This window comes from Eurytemora carolleeae, unplaced genomic scaffold, assembly GCF_000591075.1.
Source record: "Eurytemora carolleeae unplaced genomic scaffold, Eaff_2.0 scaffold82, whole genome shotgun sequence".
In the NCBI taxonomy this organism is placed as follows: domain Eukaryota; kingdom Metazoa; phylum Arthropoda; class Copepoda; order Calanoida; family Temoridae; genus Eurytemora; species Eurytemora carolleeae.
Genome location: NW_019396126.1, coordinates 298830 through 312936, shown reverse-complemented (window position 1 = coordinate 312936; position 14107 = coordinate 298830). Strand labels below are relative to the sequence as shown.

The following is a 14107-nucleotide window of genomic DNA, read 5'->3' as shown; positions in this document are numbered from 1 at the left end:
GTAATTTTTAGATGAATTTTATAGGTAGGAATATTTAGAGGTTCCGACATCTAAAATTCAAGTTTTTCTGGTTTGCAGTGCACATGTAAAACTTTTTTTCAAGAGGGGATATCTTCCTTTTTACATCCAAAAGGAACTGAGTCTTTGCCACAAACTCAAATTTTCTAATCCCTATTTATTTACAACCTGATGATGCACACCTTTGATCCAACAAAACTCATAGTTTTGAATAATCTAATGTATACGACATTGAGTTGCAAGGATATAGAGATTAGAAAACCAGAGTTTGTGGCAACGACTCAATTTTTTTAACAGCTTTTCTAGAATGCAATTCTAGTTTCAAATTTTCTTCAGTGCCATACAAAGATTTGTTGAAATCAAACTGAAAGGGTACCATCAGGAATCATTTTCACCCCTTTATAATTCCAAATCCCATTATTGTTTGAGTTATTCTGGAAAGGTTTTGTTGAATCAACTCCTCGACACCCTGTATCTGGAATGTGTCTGTAAGTAAAAACAAACTTGAATTTAGTGGTTAGGCCTGCTAATTCCTAAATATCTGTAGAGAAAGGGCTCTCTGATCCTTGGTGGGGATATTGATCTGAGAATGAGTAACAAACAAGATTAGGATAATAAACAGAGATCACACCGGATTAAACATTTACACCGTATTCCGTGAATATATTTATAGTAAGGTTAGAATTAGTCACATACAATTTACTCCTTGTATATATACATCATGGACTTGTATATCTAGGGACTTAATCAGAATTGTGACGTCTTCATTGGAATATATATATTATAGATGTTTTCGGTGGGATTAATACCGAACTGTAATCCCTGTGTTTCTAAGTCCCTTGAATATACATTGCATATATCAATCCCCACTTCACTAGATAACTAAACTATTCTATTTTAGCTGATTTTAGGTATTTAACACATTCATTGCATGAACCCTACAAGATTAAATATACAGGACTATATATACTTACCATTGCTTTTCTGCATATACAGGGTCACCCACCTGGGATAAGACTATTTAAATATGTCGATTCCAAGGTTGAATTAAGTTTTCTGATTTGAAGAGTCTTTTTATGGCCTTTTCAATAATCTTGCAAAGTTAGAAACAAGTTTATTGTTGCAGAGAATCCTAATTGTAAGGAAACAGACAATAGAATCCTGTCAAGTCGTCTCATCTTGTAGGTAGCCCTGTACATTAAATGCGTACATACACAAACATCAATGGGTTGAGAATTAAATATTAACATTAATAAGGATTTTCAGTAAAGTTTCGGATGATTTAATTTTAATCAATTAATCACATTTTCATATTTGATCCTGAAAAATATTTGAGGAAAGAGATCTATAATTGTTTACAGATATATCATGCAAATATTTCAGGTGAGGGAAAACCCACCAGATTCAGATTTTTTATAAGAAGGACCAGACGTTAGCTATATTGTATCCAAGAACATTATTTTAGATGTATCTAGGAAGGACAATAGATGGTTTGTATCTAGGAAGAACAATAGATGGTTTGTATCCAGGAAGAACAATAGATGGTTTGTATCCAGAAAGAACAGTAGATGGTTTGTATCCAGGTTATTTAAATCCAGACAGTACACCAATAGGTTGTACTTGTATCCAAGAAGAAGTGCACCAATTGGTTTTATCCAAGAAGTAAACAGATGGGTTGTATCCAGGTTGCAGGTTAGCTAGGCTGTTTCCAAAAAAACCGGATGTGTTGAGTCCAGGAAGAAATCAGATGGTTTGAATCCAGGAAGAAACCATATGGTTTGTATCCAGAAAGAAACCAGATGGTTTGTATCCAAGAAGAAACCAGATGGGTTGTATCCAAGAACAAGACCAGATGGCTTGATGGTTTGTATCCAGAAAGAAACCAGATGGCTTGTATCTAGGAAGAAACCAGATGGTTTGTATCCAGGAAGAAACCAGATGCGTTGTATCCAAGAACAAAACCAGATGGTTTGATGGCTTGTATCCAGGAAGAAACCAGATAGTTTGAATCTAAGAAGAAACCAGGTGGGTTGTATCCAAGAACAAAACCAGATGGTTTGATGGTTTGTATCCAGGAAGAAACCAGATGGTTTGTATCCAGGATAAAAAACAGATGGGTTGTATCCAGGTTGCATGTTACATAGGTTTTATCCAAGTAAAAGACCAGATGGTTTGTATCCAGATTGCATATTATTTATGTTGAATCAAGATTAGATTTCTAATGTCCTGATGAAGTTATGTCCCTGCCTCCTCCTGGTCTGATGCCTCTGCAGAGTCCTGAAAGTGTCGGAAAACGTAGGAAACAAATGATTCTGCAGACTCCAAAGGTTCATCTCCAATCTTACCCTGAGAATAAAAATAAGTTTATTTCAGTGCTCCTGGATTTAGGAATTTTTTCTTTAAATTTTGAAGGAGTGAAGAAGAAGAAAAAATTAGGTCTGCAGAAGAAGGAAAAAAAAATAATACCTAGCTCGAGGAAAAGATAGGAAACATTAGCAAGCAAATAAGTAATTATTTATTTATGAAATAAAATAAAATAACAAAAAAAAACCATAAAATTAAATTATTAAGGAGAAAATATGTAAACCTCCAAAGTAAGAAGAAGTTTAATACATATAATCATAGAGATTATAAAAGGGATAAATAAGAAAACGGAAAAAGAAAAAAAATCCGGAATTCTGTTAACATAGAATAGAGACCAGAAATTAATTCTATCAAACTTACATGAATTGGAGCCGTGTAATGCCTCCACACCTTGAGCTGCTCCATGTTGGATCCGGATCTCTCCTTGGTATTAATATTTCCTAGCTGGCAGGATCTAGTAGTCTCTTCCTTCTCCTGGAGATCAACCTGGAGAGCTCCAGATCCTCCGCACTCACACTCCAGCAGGTCGTGACTCTCACACTCAGTATCCTCTCTAGTATTTCAGAAATAGAAATTATTTTACGAATTTAAGAATTCGTTGGAAACACTTCATCGATTTACTTTCCATTAAAAATTATTCCGGTTCAATAAATATTTGTGAAACATAATTTTAGTTCTAGAAAAAAGACAGAATATCCTAAAGTTAAGACAAGTTATGTCGTAAAAATACACCTGAAAGTGAAAAGGTCCCTCAGTTCCTCCCGAGTAAAATGAGCAGCGGATGAACCATCTCCTAGTCCTGCAGTCTCCAGGCCTCCTGCTAACCCACTCTTCGTGACTTGTCTCTGGTATATTTTCTCCTCTATAGTACCTGTAGTTAGGAGCCTGTATATATGACAGTGCCTACGCTGTCCGTATCTCCAGATTCGAGCCATCACCTAAAAAGAGATGATCAGTACAATAAATAATTAGAGAAAAAACGCCTGAGCTAGAAACTTTTAAGTAAGATGAATCTATAACTAAAACTTTTTAAGCTTTACTTATTTGATTTGCTGGTGTTTAAACGTATCAGCTGAAGGAATGTTAACCAATAACTGAATGATCGAATTAGAAGATTTCTATTCCCTAATTTTGTTCCAATCAGCCAGCCTGACCAATTAGAGTAGGGTTTGGAAAACTAACCTGCATATCCGTAGCAGGATTCCAGTCTATATCAAATAGAACTATCCTACTTGCTCCGATAAGGTTCAGTCCTGTTCCTCCAGCTTTAGAACTCAGGAGGAACACTCTAGTCTCCGATCCCTTAGCATTGAATTTATTTACGATCTGCTGACGGGAGGACGGAGGAGTTTTTCCATCCAACCTCAAGGTTGGCAGGTTGTATCTATCACAGAGGTTGGAGAGGAGGTCCAGGGTTGAGGTGGAGAGAGAAACAAGAACAATCTTCTCATCGCCAGACTGAATTGTAAAATAATGTCTCGTATTTTGTATTCGTCAAGGTTTCATTATTTTACCTGGATCAAGGTGAGAAGAAGGCAGGTGAGGACGGATAGTTTTCCAGACTGTTCCTCCCAGGTACTCGGAGATCCGAATCCTAATAATAGGAATTTATCTATTATGTTTTTTTCTGCAGTCAGAGAAGTGATTAGTAAAGTTCAAAAACACAAAACTTTAAATTTATGGTGATTACCTTGAAGATTGCTGTTATCGAGGAGATAAGGCGAATTACAGATCTTCTTGAGTGTTGAGATTGCAGCAAGATGAGCTCCGGGTTCAGATTCAACTTGACTCAGTAGCTTCGAAACCTGGCTGGAGTAAACAACAGATTGGAACTCCGAGGGTCTACAGAACACAACATTCACCGTCTTAGATGGAAGATATTTACGAACTATCTCGGAGGTTCGCCGGAGCAGGATATGTTGAGATATGGTGGATAATTTGGATAATGCTTCATCTGCGTCCTCTCTCTCCGATTCTTCTGCTCCGGGTTCACGTCCCTTCTCAATCTTGGAGACAAACTCAGAGTTGAATTTCACCTTGTTCCCTAGTAAACCTGGAGCAACCGTACTCACTAAGCAGAAGTACTCATTCAGATCATTCTGGACAGGAGTTCCAGTTAACAAAACCCTCTTCTCGCACTCTATCCGAGCTAAACAACAACTCGTTTTAATCTCCGAGTTTTTCAATCTATGAGCCTCGTCACAAACTATCAAATCCCATTTTATATCCTGAATCTCAGCCTCTGCTCGAACCAACAGTTCGTAGGATACAACAAGGATCGGAGCTGTGTTGTAAGACTTAAAACTCGAAACTTTCTTAGCTGAGTCGGCTACATGGATTATGATTCTTTCTGAACCCAACCATTTTCTGAATTCTTCAGCCCAGTTGTTTAGAAGACTAGAGGGAGCAACAATTAGAACTTTCCTGGCAAGTACAGAGCCCGCTACAGGAGACTAAAATACAAAAATGATATAATATGTTCAATGAAAAAAAAATACAAAAATTGTTTCATTTCTTTACCTGTTTTAGTATTGTCCAAATAAGGGCCACAGTTTGGAGGGTTTTACCTAGCCCCATATCATCTTAAAAAAAAAAACAATATTTATTTTTTTCCTTTGTCTGTTTACCTTTAAGAAAATTTCTTCTGAGAAGAAATGTTAGCAAAAAAACTGAGAAGAAATGTTAGCAAAAAAATTAAAGGTTGAACTAATTTCATTGTTAATGGATTGGTTGGTAATATATATTTTTTTCTATCCGATATTTCTGACGTCAAAGATGTAAAAATTAAAAAGAGGTTTCACTCTGGAGGGTAATCTTACTTGTGGTCAAGGAATTATACACAGGAACGACCACCTCAGATATACGCATTTTATGTACTGTACACTGTTGGAGGAATGTAAACAAACACAGTGCACCCACAGCAGTTGAAGGAAAAGGACTTAATGTGTAAAAAATCTAAGTTATTTAATTAAGGGGGAACTTTTTGGATTATAATAGAACTTAACAAATCCCACAAGCCGAAGCCATTTCTAAAATATATCCCTAAGATAAAAGTTTTTAAATTAACAAGAAAAAGATTTCTTGATTATCCAATTTTTAATACATTAACAAATTGCCAATCTTGCGTTATTACTTAATTTTGACATCATATTCAAGAAAATTTCCAGGGAAATATTCCATGCATCCTTTTTCAATAATGTTGATTTTAATGATATAAAATAATACCTTTTGTATGACAAATATTATCACACGAGTGGAATCCACATTTGAGAAGATTTCCACATTTAGTTCCACACTTCCAGGGGGGAGAGGAGCAGGGACGGGGTTCCTTAGCTTTCTCACAGCAACAGAACTGTGTACTGGTCTTAGAGCAGGGTGAGCAGGATCCAGGATGACAGGATAGAGGACAAGTGTGGATGCCACACGAGAGAAGACGACCACACTCTGTATTACAGGTCCAGGCTGATGCTGAACATCGTTTAATAGTTGGAGAAGATTTACCACAATAGCAGGTCACTTTAACAGTTTGTGGACAAGGAGGACACGGACCTAGAATAGAATATATAGTAGAAATTATAAAAGAATAGAACAGAAGAGACGGAAGGATTTTTTGAGTGTATTCAATACTGAGGAGTTTCTAGCGAGTAAAAGTAATCATAACTGTGGATAGTCAGGACAGTTTGCTGAAATAAACTTTCATCTTGCACCAGTCGACTTTTTAAAGAGTATTGTTTAAGTCAAATTCTTTAAAAAGTTTATATATCCCTATTTAAACAAGCCCCCCCTCAATGTTTAAATGCTTCCTCCCATTGTTTAAACCCTTCATTTCAGGATTAAAATTCTTCCTCCCAACATTTGCAACGATTGTATTATTCTTCCCAATATTTGAACCCTTCGTCTCACCGATTGAATCCTTCCTACCACCGCTGTTTGAATCCTTCCTCTCACCGTTTGAATTCTTATCCCGTAGTTAAAATCTTTCCTCCCAACGTTTACATCCTTCCTCCCAATATATAAACCCTTCCTCCCACCATTTAAATCCTTCCTCCAAAGGTTAAAATCCTTCCTCCCAAGATTGAAATCCTTATTTCCGATGTTTGTATCCTTCCTCCCAAGGCTTACATCCTTCCTCCCAATATTTAAACCCTCCCGTCTGAATCCTTCCTCCCAAAGCTTAAATCACTCCTCTCAAAATTTAAATTATTCCTCCCAACGTTGAAACCCTTCCTCCCACCGTTTGAATCCTTACTCTCGAGATTTTAATCATTCCTCCTCAAGTTTAAATCCTTCCTCCCAGTACTTAAACCCTTCTCCTGACGTTTGAATCCTTCCTCCCGCCGTCTAAATCCATTATCAATGACATGTTACTTCTTCTGAAACTTATAATTTAACTTTAAATGTTTTCAGGAGTGTGCTAAATTCAGCTGAAAAGAAGTCCTCTAAACTGGCCCTGATATATGTATGCGGATTTGTTGCAAAAAACTTCATACCAGAGTTCCCGGCCTTGTTAGAGGAGGTGGTGAGGAGAAAACAAATTGTGATTGGATTGATCTTAAATCTAGAGGATCTTTTTTATCAGATGATCTATTGAAGGAAGTGAAAATATTCCCAAAAAATACATGGAGATACCCTAGATAGGTAACTAGAACCTATACAAAAGACAATTAAGAATATAACTGCATTACTATAAAAGACATCTCTGGTTGTTCTGAAACTTTTTGTGAATGATAAGAATTTTCAGTAGATTCAAAAAAACAAAATGAAAGAATTAACAAGAATGCAAGAACATTTAACAAACAGCTCAGTTTATGCTTTAAGAGTAAGTTTACATTTTTGTTTAAAGCATGTAGATATGCATGTAGGTAGATATGCATGTAGGTAGATATGCATGTAGGTAGATATGCTTCTTTGAAAATAAATGTATAAAACGTCTAAATAAATATATTAAAATGTAAATGTAAATGATTTTCATCTTTTTTCAGATTTTATGTTATAAGGTTTTATTAACTTTTGAACGGTGAATGAATGAAATTGCTTGTTCCCCTTAAGTGTTTAAAGGTAGTGTTGTGAATCAGGCATGCCTCATTTTCTATTAAGGGTTACTTAAATATAAGTATACAGTCTCTTTAAGTATTAAATGCACATATAATGAGGATTTTTTTGCATACAAGTTCATGAACCAATTTGATTTGAATCCCTTGCTGTCTATTTTATCTCCTAAAATAGATCTTAATAATTGTCACTTTTTATGTGATTTTTCCTTCGATTTTATATCCAAACAATTTTTTAACATATCGTCTTACATTATGAATATAATCCTGGTAAATATAATTTCCATCTCCTGCCTTGAAAACAATTACTCACACGTATTAAAGTAACAGAGTGAGTTTCATAATCATAAATCTTGATGTTCATACCTTCAATAGCAATATGTTCTTATCCCCCCCCCCCCACACTCTCTACCCCTGCACAAAGGATGCAGTGCCCCTGAATTCTTTGTTTTGATCTCCTCCCACTGCAGCACACAGATTTGAAGCATCAGATATGGCGGTTCCTGGTTTATATATTTCTTGCTTGTGGTTAAAGAATTTTAACCATCCGTAGGGACTGCTTAGTATATAGTGATTATGAACAAAAAATATAGAAATTTAGATAGTGCCAAACGATTCAAAATATATATAATATATATACACTTTCCGGTTATCGTAAACACTCCCTTTTAGAGTATACTATCTTTATTCTCCCAATAAACATGGGAATTAAGTGACGACTTTTATATCGTCTTCGATCCATGTGGCATTTTTCATGAACACAATTTTTGCAGTATTCCGTTTTAAACATCTAATATCGAAAATGCCTGGTCTTCCGACTTTCAAAATGTAGTCTACCATTTTTGTATCGTTGCCTATAGCCGGCCAAACGGATTTTTTTTGTGGACACTCAGGGGTGTCTGGGGGGTGTTAAAAAAATCGAATTTTTTTTCCATGGGCAACGCCGGGCCAAAAGCTAGTATCTATTATTCGGTCAATTTTAAGAGACGAGAAAGGTATATTTAGACCACTTTATGAAATAATTTCTTAGCCATGTATTAAATATCAGAAATCAAACACGACTTTAAAGTCGTCTCTCAATTCCCATGTTTAGTGGGACACCCTGTACTAAAATACCTGCAAGAATCCCTCCTTTCAATGGATAATCTCCACTCTCTGTCTTAACAGTTCTTTCTGTAACCAAGGATACTACTGTAGAGGAAGATGACCCCACTGCGCTGATGTGCTCTAGATAAAATCTATGTATATAAAGTTGTAATCTCTGTTAGTTTGTATACCCGATCATAACTCAGGAACCCCTTAACCGATTTTCCATAAATTTTAATTGGGGCTCTCGGGAGACCCCACGGGAACGTTTTTAGCTTGGTTTTAATGAGTAAGGCCAACTTTTGTAGGAAAAAATAGCTAAAATCACAATTTACGACAAAGCGTGGTTAAACGGTGCAAGTAACTATGAAAAATATTATCTTTAAAAAATCTTAAGGATTTGTATAATTTGAATCGGTAAACACAAATTTCGACGAGAAGATGGTCTAGTTGACCTACTTGGCTAGTACACTAGCAATATAAACCAACTATCCGTACATAGGTTTAGAAGTGCTATATGAGATAAAAAGTACAGAAGAGTAAAGACATAAAACTAAGCATGCAACAAAAAAAGTGGTGTATGGTGCACACATTTCCATTTTTTAAAATCTATTCATAAAAATCTAATATAATGAGCCATGAAGGGCATTTGTCCCCCAATTTATTCCCGGGGGGACGTTCCCCCAATTCTCCACCTCCTGTATCTAAGAAACTAAAAAGTTAAATTTTCATACAGAAACCTAAAAAGTTAAACCTGGATCAAATGCTTATTTAATTGCCTAAAAAGTTTTAACCTGAGTTTTGTTCCAATATATGGATCTAGAACCACGTCTACTAGTTTACTAGTCCGGAGAGGATGGCCCAGAGGAGGTCGGGGTAGAACTAGAGATCCTTCACGTCCAGGGTCAAACATAGGTATACCTAGATATATGCTAGGTTCAATGTACACCTAGATATACAGGTTCAGTGTACACCTAGATATATACTAGGTTCAATGTACACCTAGATATATAGGTTCAGTGTACACCCAGATATATAGGTTTACTGTACAACTAGACATGTAGGTTCAATGTAAACCTGAATAAATAGGTTTAGTTACATATATATACAGGTTCAGGGTTCACCTAGATATTAGGTCCAATGTACACCTAGATATAGAGGTTCAGTGTACACCTAGATATATAGGTTCAGTGTACACCTGTAAAGAGTTTAACATGGGTAATGGGTATTACTATACATTACACAGTACACATATGAATTATTATATTTCGGAAACTTATATGATTTAATTTAATACCTGGTGTAACATTCCGTGCAGTAACAAACCCTCCTTCTCCTTCTCCTGTTCTCCGCGGGATCTTGAAGGATTTAAACTTCTCCGTCTGCAGAATTGAATTCAGGATTAGAGACGAAGGAGGCGAATCAACTTTCTTCTCCTCTACCTCCTTCTTCTCCTCATCTACCTTTCTTTTCTTCCCTCGGTTCATCTTCTCTTCTTTCTCCACATTTTCCTTGTTCCTACCTTCCTGCACCTGGGACACAATACATAATATATACTACTTCTCTATACTTCAAGCATGTCTCATTCAAGAGTAATTATTCGCCTTCATGAAAGGAATTATTCAGACATTCAGATAGGAAAAAATTAAGATATGCATCATATATTTTTTTAAATGCTGATTATCAGTTTCTAATCTATTTCAAGCTACAAATAACCCTATTTACATGACATATTAAGTTGCATACTAAATGGTGTTGTAGATTTCCGCAAGATAAGTTTAATTACATCAAATCTGTAGTATCTCACTTAAATATGCAAGGCATGCTTAAATAGTTTAAATTCTGTGAAAATGAGCAATTAAAGAAATTACATCTATGAAATATACCAAGATTCATTAGTGAACTCGGACATTTCTACATTTTGCAAATATGAAATTCTGCCAAAATCTTCCAAAAAGAGTTACACAGGAATTCAGTTCTTGCCACAATGCCAATTTTATAATACCTAAATCTCAACAACCAGATAATGCATACCTTTCATATTTCAAACTTACATTTTTTGATCCACCAGAATTCATAGATTGAAGTATATAAGGTCTACGGAATTTGGTTTTAAAGAAATTGGGATTTAAAAATCCGAGTTTGTGGCAGACTCAATTCCTTTTAATCAAAACAGTTTGTCATTGGTAATTTAACTAATTTAAAAATATCCCAATATGAAATAAGAACAAGCGACTTCTTTTAAAAGTCAGGCAAAAGAAAGAAAAGTAAAATTTTTTTCATTGACCTTGTTTGCCCAGACCTCGGCACTACTAGATCCTGTAATTTCTATTTCTTTACTTCCAACAGAAATGAGTTCTCCGTCATCTAAAGCCTGGAGCTGAGCAACCTTGTATCCGGAACCTCGTCCTATCTCCTTCCCGTTCTCGTCTATAAGAACCACGGTCCTCTCTCCAACCTTAAGTTGGGACAATTTGACTAAATAAATGTATTGCTGAAAAATTCTCCGTTTTTTTTTCTCGTAAAAGGATGACAATTCAAAAACAGTCTAGGTATAAGTTTTCGTTAGTAAACATCCAATCCACCAATCCAATGCAGAAAAAAATGTTAATGATTTTAATTTTGATAAAAATAGTGATTTTCGAAGGGAAAATTCGAGTACAGTTTGTGATAATATAAAAAGTACATCATTCTTGATTTCAACTCTTACCATACCTTAGCAAATCCGTCTCCCTCCCACTTCTTATGCTTTCTACCAGACTTTTTGCACCAGACACAGCAAAAATATTTACAGGACGAACTACTATCATTTAGTGAAGGAGCAGGAGTAACAGGGTTAAACCTAGAAACCGGAGCTGGTTTCAGGGCAGTTGGGACTGGTTTAGAACCTGTAACAATTGATCCAAGAACAGGGTTAGGTTTGGTCAGAGGAGAGCTGAAAGCGCGCGGAGTAAGATTAGTAGGAACTGAGAGAACGCTAAGAGGCAGTTCAGGTTCGCATGGGAGTACATTTGAGGTTTCAAGCATCGCTAGAATTTCCAGATTGGTTTTCGCAGATTTTTTAACGACATGCTCATGCAACCTTTTAGACGGAGCTGCAGACCGTCGCATTTTTGTCTGTAAAACAAAGAACAAACTATTTATACATTCAATCAAATTTATTATCACCGAACAGAAGTAAGCTCAAAAACTGTAAAATGCAATATGTAATTACTTATATGTAGGCCGTAGCACTATATCCAACAAAGACTGAAACTAAAATGACAAAACTAATCACATATATTTTGTTTTTCTCGTAAAAACTTTCTTCTTCCTCTTCTGTTTCTCCTCGTCTCCTGTTTCGTCGTTTTCTCTTCCCTCCCTCCAGCTGTTTTTCAAATATTTCCGCTTCTCTCTTTGCATGAAGATCCTCTTGAACCATATCTTTTCCAGATTTGTTCTTCTTCTCCATCTCTTTTTTCTTTATCTCTTCACACTCATCGTCGCACTGAACCGGATTCTCCGCAGAGTTCACGGTAAAACATCTAAAATCTTCCTTTCTTCGCTTGCAGGGACATGATAGTTTAACCCTCTTCTTACACAGACTTTGTGAAGAGCAGACTCCGGAGTGGCAGAGGTTTAGACACCTGTGCCCGCACTCCATCAACTTCGGGCACTGGTCCTTGCAGCAGAGAAGATCATGTTTATCCTTCTCCCCGCAACCACAGAACTCGGAGCACTTAATGAACAGGTTTCCAATCCCACAATGACATTTGAGCTTGAGGTTTACCGGACAAGGATTACAGGGTCCTGGATGACAACCCTGATTACAAGGATGGCTGCAACCAGCCGGTCGATCTATACCGCAAGCAGAATCACACTTTTTGCAATTAATCCCTGAAGATATATCGTCGGGAGCATGTCGAACTCTATGACATTCCCGTTGACAGGTGTGATTAGTACAGGGAAGTTGTCGGCCACATTTCCGGCCACAAGACGACGGTTTGGCTTCATGACACGGCCAGTTCGCAATCTCGTGGTTTCCCAGGCAAGCAATCGGTACTGGAGCAGTACATGGTGGACAGGGCAGTTTTTTAGTTTGATATACAGGACCTGTATCCTCCCAGGGACCTGCTGGTCGGCCTTTCTGCTCTACATGGACCTGGACATTATCATGGCAGGGCACAGTGCAGAAATGAGAACAGTCCAAGGACCTGTTGCAAACTTGTTTACACAGGGGACAATCTCCGGGATGACAAAGATGTTTTATCCTCTCTTTGTGATGACAATTTGTGTCCATTGTGCAGACCTTCTTGCAGCGCGGGGGCTTTGTATTCTTCTCCTTTCCACAGGGAACCGTGATCTTGGTTTCTCCACAGTTGCACACAACCTGGGTTCTCTGGGTACAGGGATAACAGGGACCTTGGTGACACCTTGATAAACATTTATGATTCTTACAGTTGAGGGTCTTCCCACACATCTGCTCACACGGGGCACAGTCTCCATCACAACACTTCTTGTTACAAGGATGCTTCCCACAGTCTCGGATACGTTTACATTTAACATCACAGGTAAACTGTCGGGCACACTGGACCTCTTTACTCTTAGCTCCACATTTACAAGATTTAGTAATCATCTGGAGGCAGGAGGGACAATTACCACGGTGACATCTATAATATAAAAATAGTTAGGAGTGATCAATCAATTAATCAATACCAATTAAATAGTGAAATGACGTATTGTAGCGGTTCATTTAATGATGCAGTTTGCGGATATGGTACAGGCCAATATATTTACTTCTCTTTTCAATTCCAGTTTTACCCTAATACATTCTATTTTTCAAAAAAATTTGTAATATAACATTCCTTATAGTAAAAACGTGGTTTTCCTGACTTAAAGTGATAAGTTCTGATAATTTTTCAATTGCTTCTTATAAGCAAGAATAGTGCAAGCCATATTTGCAGAGAAACCACAAAAGCAAATAAACTGAAACATGGATATATATAATTCATACTTAATCAGACAACGCTTTTAAGGGTACCGTTGTAAATCGGGCTTTGTCATCTCGGCATGGAGGAGGGTCATTAAAAATTACGCGTACAGTCCCTTTAAATTTAATGTTTAGTTTACCTCTCAGCACAGTAATGTGTTCCACAAGCTAATATTTTCCCACAAGTATCTCCACATGTTGGTGTGGCCTGTGTGCACGGCAGCCTATAATCAGATTTACCACACGGACAGTGTCGGACCAGGCTAAGAGGACAGGGAGGACATTCACCTCAAAAACAGGAATAACAATGGAGTAAATGTTTAAAAGAATTATCCGAAAGCTCCTCTATTATATAAGGAACATATAACTATAACTGGACAGTGAACCCCCCCCCCCTTGATACTTGTATACATTAACTTTCTTCAATTGAACAAGAAAAAAAACACTAAAAAGGCAAAAATTTCTAAATAAACGGGAAAACAAATAATTTTTGAAGAGGGAGAAATAGGGGATACCTTAAAAAAGTCATTACAATAGAATTAGAGGTTTCTCATCGGAGATTTGAACGCTCTCTATTAAATACCCGCCCCCCCCCGACCTCGGCACTACTAGATCCTGT

General features: G+C 36.8%; 2 protein-coding genes across 2 annotated transcripts in view; both read right to left on the bottom strand.

Moving 5' to 3' along the window:
* Positions 1 to 666: 666 nt before the first annotated feature.
* On the bottom strand, positions 667 to 11630 carry LOC111695723 (DNA repair and recombination protein RAD54B). The gene is made up of 13 exons (XM_023465135.1): positions 11235 to 11630; positions 10807 to 10977; positions 9817 to 10051; positions 9314 to 9440; positions 8550 to 8671; positions 4903 to 4964; positions 4073 to 4835; positions 3897 to 3976; positions 3565 to 3840; positions 3115 to 3320; positions 2743 to 2935; positions 2068 to 2364; positions 667 to 1338 (listed from the first exon to the last, which is right to left on the bottom strand). The coding sequence occupies exons 1-12, from the start codon at positions 11628 to 11630 to the stop codon at positions 2254 to 2256; spliced, it is 2742 nt and encodes a 913-aa protein (XP_023320903.1). The 3' UTR covers positions 667 to 1338; positions 2068 to 2253.
* A 5-nt stretch (positions 11631 to 11635) lies between these two features.
* Positions 11636 to 14107, bottom strand: part of LOC111695722 (NF-X1-type zinc finger protein NFXL1) — a 4108-nt gene continuing 1636 nt past the window's right edge. The window contains exons 2-3 of the mRNA XM_023465134.1: positions 13629 to 13779; positions 11636 to 13168 (exon numbers count right to left, since the gene is read on the bottom strand). Of these exons, the coding sequence (XP_023320902.1) occupies positions 11734 to 13168; positions 13629 to 13779 (1586 nt within the window). The 3' untranslated portion in view covers positions 11636 to 11733. The remainder of the gene's footprint in view (positions 13169 to 13628; positions 13780 to 14107) is intronic.